General features: G+C 40.4%; 1 protein-coding gene across 1 annotated transcript; it reads right to left on the bottom strand.

The window, feature by feature from the left end:
- Positions 1-1,740: 1,740 nt before the first annotated feature.
- adra1ab (adrenoceptor alpha 1Ab) lies at positions 1,741-8,371 on the bottom strand. Its single transcript, XM_070850811.1, has 2 exons — positions 7,456-8,371; positions 1,741-2,216 (listed from the first exon to the last, which is right to left on the bottom strand). Exons 1-2 carry the CDS (start codon positions 8,369-8,371, stop codon positions 1,741-1,743), a joined length of 1,392 nt encoding a protein of 463 aa, XP_070706912.1.
- Positions 8,372-9,166: the final 795 nt, after the last annotated feature.

Raw genomic sequence — 9,166 nt, 5'->3', positions numbered from 1 at the left:
CAAAAAGATAAGACACATGAAACATGTTTGTTAAAGAGACTAATTAATGTTCATGACGTTTTTTAATGGAACAATGACATTATCTTGACTCTGGACTATTAAATGTTTGTTTATGAAGTTGTGTGGTATGATGGAATATGAATTTCGATAAAGACAGAGTTGGTTTGGACACCATAGAAGTTCATAAATAGGTTAAGCGATCCAATGCAACAACTCTGCATAAAAACATTTGGGAAGCATTCAGTTTTTTTGTGATCAGAGAGATTTTAATTCAATGAGAGTCTCCAGTGTTAATGAGTATTTCTTCCTGTGTTGGCATATCTCATTATAATCTTACAACTATTTGTAAAAGGTTGCAGTAACATGTTTTTGGAGCTTTTATTGCAGCAGTGATTAAATATATTCAAAGTCAATTACCTTTTCTTAATGTCACATTTTCTATGTTGTCCACCTCCTGTACACCGCAAAGGTGTTCATACTGGGAGAGTGTGACCTAAATACCAACAATCCCACAGTAATGTTCCTCCATCATAAGGCAAATTGAAATTGATTTCCAGCCTTGGATTCTAAAAACTCAAGATTTAAAGCTCCATTTACCACATTAACTGGACAATAATTCAAAGGAGTATGTATAATTTGAAAAGTGTCACTTGTAGTGATGAACCCACCAACTCTGCGAGTATTGTTTGCCTACAAGTGAGCCATGGGAGCTTTATAAGGTGATATTATGTCACGGACTTGTCAGCCTTTTTTGTAGTTCTTCTGCCTTCTAGAGGCCAAAAATCAAAGACTGCAGCTTTAAAGACCATATAGAGATGCCAGTTACAGATGAACAAAAATGTCAGACAGGCGCTGCATGCATTAGTCATGCATCAGTTTCAAACAATCAGAAAATTAGGATATTTTCCACTGTTAATTAGGGGAAAACACCGTTCTAGAGAACTGAACTGGCAGAAAACCAGTAGTTGACACAGAAGTAGTGGTAGAGCGAAAAACATCTGACACCTTTTCATTTATTTAACAACACCAGAAGCTATGATGTCAGACATTAAAAGTTAATTTAACATATCTTTGTTTCAGCTTCAACAGAAACAAAAACTGAACATTAAAAGATTCAGAGGGGTAGAATGAACAGCAGTCACATTTAATACACACACTCCCACACCAGCATCCACTTTCTCAGACCTGTCAGTGAATGCTAATTATACCAAGATTTATTTCACCCTTAGGGGCCTTTGTGCAATCTGCAGAAATATCACTAATGTTTAAAGATCTCATGTCTTTGGAGTTCTTTTACAATGTCATTTCAATAAGATGCTATTAAGTCTTAATTCCTTGCCAAGCACTAATGGTTATTCCCACTAACCAAGTGTCCATACGCTGCCTCCCAATGAGGCTTGTATTTTATCCAAAAGTCTCTTGCTGTGCGTTCATATGCCTCAGCCCGCTACTTGCATATAGTAGTGCTCTGTTCAAGAGCAGCTCAGCAGTTGTTGTTGACGGTAGTCAAAACATTATTCATTCACTCTCCCAAACCATATGTTATTTGACAGGCATTTATACTGGCATAAAACCTTAAGGCAATAGAGTTATCCTCTGCCTTTTCTAGAGGCAAATCACTGTCTCTAATGCCTCTGAGTGTAAATATACATGTACAAGCTGTACATAGGTGTTTTCTCAAGGCAAAACTGAAGTATAAGATCAGACACTCACTCTTCCCCCATTGCCTCCACATGCCAATCAAACAGCCTCTCCTGTAACACCAAGAGAAAGGCGTAAGACCTTGGTTGATCTGTGACTGGAGGGGTTTTGTGGTACTGCTGTTCGACTTGCTGAGAAACACCAGGCTTTCAACAGACTCTTACTCTGGATTTGTGCACTTTGAGCCTGATCTGGGCCACCAACAGAAGACAAAGAGGTCGAAAGTGCCCTGCAGCAACACCCCGAAGGAGCAGTGACACTGCTTTGGGCTGAGAGAACAGGGGTATTAGATGTGGGGCCTGGACTTGAGGAATGGGTGGTGATGTGTCCTTGTGGTTTGGCAGCCAGGATGCCAGTTCTCAGACAGCGACCACGAAGCACGTTGTGGAACGCTTTCTTGAACTCCCGGCTGAAGCACGGGTAGATAATGGGGTTAATGCAGCTGTTGAGGTAACCCAGCCAGAAGGTTATCTTAAAGATGGTTTCAGAAGGCTTACAGGATGGGAAGATGGATCCTAGAGAACACACACAGACAGATACAAAATCAAAATATGAATAGAAATAGACACCTTTATCTTCCAGTTAGAGCTAGAAGGTGCTTAGAGAGCCCATGCCTCCATCAAGGATGAACATCCTCTACATTTATAGTGTTTTAAAAAATTAATAACATCCAAAAAATAAAATCTTAAGTTTGGATCATGTTGATTTTTTTTTAATGATCTAAAAACAGTATTTGAGCATTGGGAATTTTGTAAAGATGAATGGTACAACATTTCAATTTTGCCACTGAGTTAAACTATATGGCCAAAAGTATGTGGACACTACTGACTGGAGCTTTTTTGGGCCTTTAGTTCCAATTAAGAGAAATCTTAATGCTGCAGTATACAATGCTATTTTAGTGAAGTATAGTTCCAACTTTGTGGCACCAGTTTCATGCAGAAAACGTCTTAGTTAGTCTCCTAGTTTGGTGTAGAAGAATTTGACTGGCTTGCACAGAGCTCTGATCTAGGATGAACTGGAACACCGGCTGTGGGTCAAGCATTATCACACAAACATGAGTGTTGGAGCTAACTAATAATCTTGTGCTTGTATGGGAGCAAATCCCTGAGGACCGCAGCAGATTAATGCCCATTAATGGTTTCCGAATGAGATGTTCAACAATCGCAGATATACATATTATAGTACACAGGTGTGCACATCCATTGCTCTAGCATCCACACATTTAAAGGCACATTAGCAGTACTGTGCAGAATTGTCTTTATAAGTGGGTGCATGCACATATGAACACGTGGGTACCACAATAAGCATTCCTTCCAGTTAATTCACTCCATTCCACTGATCAACTGGGGGCAGAAACACGGCAGCAAAGGAAGCGTGTTAGCTAGATGTAAACAATGCTGAATGTGGAGGAAACAATGTAGACTGAAAATATTTCTATAAAAATATGTCTTTAACAATTGATTATGTACCAGAGAAATCCATAGAAAAGTGCTTCAGGACAGTAGAATTATCACAAATAGAAATGATGACTGATGATTAGTTGTTCCTTGACACAGAACCTACATTTCCACAAAATTTCATTCAAATCTGTGGTTTCTGAGAAATTCTGTAAACTAACAAGCAAGTGAACTGTAACGAAAACATCTGCCATCTTGGTGGACAAAGTAATTTCTATTGAAGAAATGCTTTACAATGGTTTAATATATGGTGCTATTGATGAGCAGCAATCACCTTATTATATGAGCTTGGTGAACATACTGTACTGTACCGTGCTGGAGTGAAAGGCGCGTGGCCAACATGTGCTTTGGCTCAAAACAGCTTTTTCCTCTGAAGTGCACAAGAAAATCCAAAAATAAAAATAAAAAATCTGAGATTTTTCAAGCCCTCAGTCCTGGAGTCTCAGAATATCATTGCCTCTGAGCTTGAATGAGCGCTGCGCTGTGAGCCGTGAAGGTCTGTCTCAATTGAAATGCAGAACTATTCTCAGATGACTGGCTGCCTTGGGAGGCTACAGGGTGACTGAGGATGCCTCCTTGCATTACAGCCCATTAAGCCTCATGCTTGTTATCTATAATAGCTTTCATAGGAGGGTGCAATAGTTTGGTTCATTCTATTTCATCTCACAGCAGAAGCCCATTCTACTCTAAATGTGGTGTTTCATTTGGTCTGCTGTTTGGCTGCCTGTAATTGAATGTTTTTATGTCCTTTCTGAGAAACTCGAACAGTAGGACCGAGGCACAGCGGGGAAGGAGGAATGATGTTGTGTTCTTAGAGCAAAACCTCATTAAGTAACATAATATAAATGATTCGAGCTTCAACAGCTTTTGTATTACAATAGTTGTAGCCGCAGTGCTGAATCACAGTGTGGTTTGCTGTTGGATCTGCATACTACAAGCAATGTCAGAAGGACAGTCTACCACTTTGTCCCAGATATTCATGGTCCCCTGAGGATGAGTACTAATGAAATGGGTGATCCCTTGCAGAGTATTTGTGTGTGTGTCTGGGGGAGACAGTACATTTCAAGGCAAAAATTAGAAGAAAAGTGGAAAGTACCTGTGTTTGCTTTCATCCTCACGCAATCTAATTCACAAAATCTGCCACATAGCTAGCTGTTTACATTAACCCTACAGTGTTGTCATTGGCTTGTGTGACACATGTGACTTCAGATTCTAAAGAAGAAGTGAACGCCAGCAATGATAGGAGTGAGGTGTTTACCGTCAAGATTACGAATGTTCCGGTCCCATGAGTATGGGAAATACATTGCAATGTTTATGATTCCAGTTACGAATTAAAGGTAAATGTTTTCACTCCATGCATGCATGCATGTAAGATTATAGTCAATAAAATGTCAGTAAATAGTGAAAAATACCAAAACTCTCTTATTTGAGAGGGTAAACAAAGATTGTCACAACATACAGCATAAACAATACCATTTGTTTTTCCTACTGTGACATGTCAAAACATCTGTGAAAAATGATTATTGGCTTCCTGTTTCAGCACCAATTTGAATAAACTTTTAACAGCATCAGAAAAATAATAAAGTAACAGAACCCTGACGACTGTATGATACCGTTGAAAGCAGTGGAAAAACCTAGCAAGTGGACTTTGAGGTATTGTTTGGTCAAACTACCGTAACTCAGAATTAGTCATTGTGTAGTGGCAATCCCTCTATTAAAAGACCTGTCAATCAATTTAAGACAGACAACAGGTGGAACGACCCTTTTATGTACATTTGGATTACACATTGGACTTTTAATATGGCTAGTTATGAATGTACACACTGGCAAATAAAAGAGAAAAGATAACACACATTATTTGTTTCATCCACATCTCCTCCATCCTGTATAATAGATTGTTCCCTCCTTCAATATGATTACAGTCTGTGTAACTGAATACATGTTGCAGTAATAATCTCACCATCTGCGACCTGGGAGGTAACTGCTGACAGACTATTACCCTTAAATACACCCTAGTCCACACTGACATTCACTTATCTCAGTCAAGCTATACAAGGTATTTCAGAAGCAATTAAGATTTTAGATTAGGCTTCACTGGTTGGTTTCTGTCCTCTCTTACATCTATGATAACATCACTGTTATCACCTGCTTTGACAGAGTCTGACAAAATGTAAGTGTTATTTATGAAGGATAAAGTCAAAAATATCTGGCTTCATGTACATTTACGTTTTCTGGAGCTCCTAATATTGTTACGCGAACCTCATATCTGGAGTCTTTTTTGACTTTGCTGATTTTGCAACAGCAAAATAATCTATAATTAGTTAATTTCTGTTCAGCTTTTCTTCTGCCAAAATTTTGATTAACATTGTAAATATGTTTTAGAACAAAGTAGACCTCTATTGAAGAAACAGAATCAGTTAATTTCTGAATGATTCAAATCCCTTTTAGATTAAGAGAATGCATTATTTCTTCACAATGTGTACAGCAGATCAACCAATCATTTTAAGGTTCTCTCTATGTCATTTTCCCTCAAGCCTTACTGTCTTCTGCCTCTTATTATGTCACTGCATTCAAGACACAGAAAAAAATCCAGCCAGATTATTTGAAATAATTTCCAGAATCCTGAATACTACAGCTGCTGCATTGTATAAAATATTTTTGAAATGTTTCACATTCCATATTTCGAGTGTCACATTTATTTTCCTGGTGTATATCCATGAATGTGGGTATGCAGTATGTGCCCAGTTATTAAAGTTTTTATTCTGATTCTGATAATCAGTATTATTATAGTCACAATTTATCAAATGACAATGCGGCTGTGGCTCAGTGGTAGAGTGGGTCGTCCCTCAATCAGAAGGTCGGGGGTTCGATCCCCAGCTCCTATGGGTCAACATGTCGAAGTGTCCTTGAGCAAGACACTGAACCCCAACTTGCTCCTGAAGCATGGCTTCAGAGTGTGAATGAGTATGAAAGAATAGTCTCCTCCAAATTACATTTCTCCTGTATGAATGATGTGTGAATGGGTGAATGAGGATGTCATGTAAAGCGCTTTGAGTAGTTGAAATAACTAGAAAGGCGCTATACAAATACAGACCATTTACCATTTACAATGTGAAAACAGGACAACAGAAGAACTATCACAGTGATGACAAAGTGACCGACAAAGAATTACCACCTGAATCAGCAGGTGTTCTTGGCTTAATGGAGCGTTATAGAGTTTCAGCTCATTGTTTAGCATTTTGCTATTTTGATTCAGTCTCACTTGCACATCATTTCCAGCCACCTCATCTGTTTTGAGACAAAAACCTCTAAAAACCAATTGTGCTCTACCTGCTTGACACACATATCCAGTTAGCAACTAGCTGCTGAACACAGTGGGACATGTAGAAGCTAAAGAGCCAGATATTTCCCTCAGGAGTTGGTTGAGACCAAAAACAGAGCTAAAAGAGAGTGAATATTGGACCTTGTTTACGGGATGTGTTTGACTATCAACTTAAAGGGTGATGATATATCAGTGTTGTAGGGCTGCCCACCATTGCCCATCAGGCAAGAAATCCAAAGTGTTCAATCATTTCAAGAAGGTTATGGTTTGGCTTTGTTCTTAAGTTGTGTGATGTTACACTAACCACTAAATAAATGAACAAAATGTTCAGACAGTCTCCTTGCTGGTTTTTCAACACATTCAGAATCTTTTCTCAGTGTTCCTGAGGTGCGGTTTGAGCATGTGCTTGTAAAATTGATATTTTAGAGGCCCATTATTAAGTTATTTTGCCAGTGTTACACGTTCTAAAGTTGTTTGATGTTTTGAAATAAATGAACAAAACATTCAGAATCATTTCCATTTCTTCTGCTGTTGTTGTTAGCAGGCAGCTCATCCTGGTCCGTGCGCTTGTAAACTTTATGTTTTAAAGGCTCATTATTATGGTTTTGTGTTTCTCTGTAATGTAGCGCCGTGCTATCAGTGCTACATATAACAATCCTTTTCAGCCCTCGGACTCAAACCATTTTTTGACACCCCCCCCAAAAATATGCATTCAAATGATTAAATTAATATCATAAATGTGCGACACCTACTCAACTAATGGCTTGAATTAATGACTACTTGTCAGTGGCAGCCCTACAATGTTGTGTTCACATCTTGTTTCCGTTGTCCCCAAGTGTCCCAATTTATTGAGGCTTTAAGAATAGAGTTGCAATTCAGGAAACAAGTTAAAAATCTTTTTTATTGTCCTGCAGACAGAATTTTTTAGTTATGATTATGTCAAGCTAAAAACAGAAGAGGTCAGGGGATACCTACCGATGGGTAACACCAGGAAAAAAGGGAGCCAGCACAGAATGAAGCAACCAACAACGATGCCTAGAGTCTTGGCCGCCTTCTCTTCTCTTGAGAACTTCAGCAGCCTCGGAAAGGAGAAGGTGGTGGGCTTATGCCTGGCAGTCCCCTCATCATCCTCCTGCTTGCCCATCTGAGTCGCATTCCCTCTGTGTATCCTCAGCGTCACCCCCTCCGTCTCAACCCCGTCTCCCTTACTGCCCTTCCTGAGGGTTTTTGTTTCTCTCTTTGCCACAGTGTAAACACGACAGTACATGGCCAGGATAATGGCCAGGGGTATGTAGAAAGATCCTAGTGCTGAGAACAAAGCATAGCCGGGCTCCTCCGTAATTCGGCACACTGTCTCATCTTCTGGGTCGGGCTCCTTCCACCCAAACAGAGGGCCCACAGATATCGCTGCTGAGAGTCCCCAGAGAGCAGCCACGGCAGTCAGGCCTCGCCGCCCCGTTGCTAATGCAGGGTAGCGCAGAGGGTAGCTGACAGCCAAGTAGCGGTCGATAGAGATCACACAGAGGCTGAGGATAGAGGCAGTGCAGCAGAGGACGTCCAGGGCGGCCCAAACGCTGCAAAAGGACCGGCCGAACACCCATCTGCCAAGAGCCTCCGAGGTGGCGGAGAAGGGAAGGACGGCGGAGCTGAGCAGCAGGTCTGCCGCTGCCAGATTAGCAATGAAGTAGTGTGTAACAGACCGCCAGTGGTGGTGGAACAGCACTGACAGGATGACCAGGATGTTACCAAGGACCCCGAACACTACAAACACCACCAGTAGCATCCCCAAAACCACCACTTTGGCTAGATGCACCTCTGGGTAGGCGGAGGAGCTGCAGTTGGGACAGCGATCGGCTGCTGAGAAAACACTCATGTTTTCAGCAGGAACCATTGTAATCTGTCGGACGTATTACGTTCTTGCAGGCTGATGACGTTCATGCCACATCTGCTCCTAAATTGCTACAGCTTCAACCCGCTGCCTTTTCTGCTTCTGCTAATGCAGGATAAAAGCATTTTCTCCTGCATAAACTGTTCTTCCAGTTAATTTGTAGATGGAGTTGCTCTTGCCAACGCTCCACCATTCACATGGCCTTGGCCAGGGTTCCTTGGCAGGTTGTCGTGTTCAGAAAGAGATATACTGCCACAATTTGTCATATTTTGTCCAGAATAGCATAACAAAAGACAAAAGTGACAAATATTCATGTTTTACGTGGCAGCCACTGATGGGATGTCATTTTTCACCACACTGAAGGCTTTATTGCAGGCAACCTGTTAAAACAAGAAGAGAGATAACGTATATTTAACAACACATTCATAACCCAAGGCTTTTATAAAAAACCCAAACAGGCTCATTACCTCTTAAATGCTATTCTTTGTTTGACAGCATAAGAACAAACAAAACTTCCCACCTAAAATCTAACATAGTAAATTAAAGGTAAATCACTGAAAAAAAAACTTTCAAGGAAGGAGTAAGGAGTTCTCTTTTCAGAGGACAGAGCCTCTCTATTTGCAAATTCTTCTCCCTTCATTAAAAGATGCAGTAGAAAAGACAGGGGATACGCATGAGTGAACTAAGTGGCATTCACAATTTCCCTTTCATCCGGAAAACACTATAACATGACAACCAGAAAACCCCTGATTACTAATATCTGAGTTTAGCTTAACGTTTATTTAACCAGACAGATTG

Source organism: Pempheris klunzingeri, chromosome 19 (assembly GCF_042242105.1).
Source record: "Pempheris klunzingeri isolate RE-2024b chromosome 19, fPemKlu1.hap1, whole genome shotgun sequence".
Taxonomy (NCBI): domain Eukaryota; kingdom Metazoa; phylum Chordata; class Actinopteri; order Acropomatiformes; family Pempheridae; genus Pempheris; species Pempheris klunzingeri.
This window is presented reverse-complemented; position numbering and strand designations above follow the sequence as displayed.

Bases quoted from the DNA above. Each gene is read 5' to 3' on its own strand.
- adra1ab (XM_070850811.1), bottom strand. From the start codon at position 8,371: ATGGTTCCTGCTGAAAACATGAGTGTTTTCTCAGCAGCCGATCGCTGT. The intron at 2,217-7,455 runs GTAGGTATCCCC...TGTGTTCTCTAG, and splicing joins TTTCCTGGTGTTACCCATCG to GATCCATCTTCCCATCCTGT.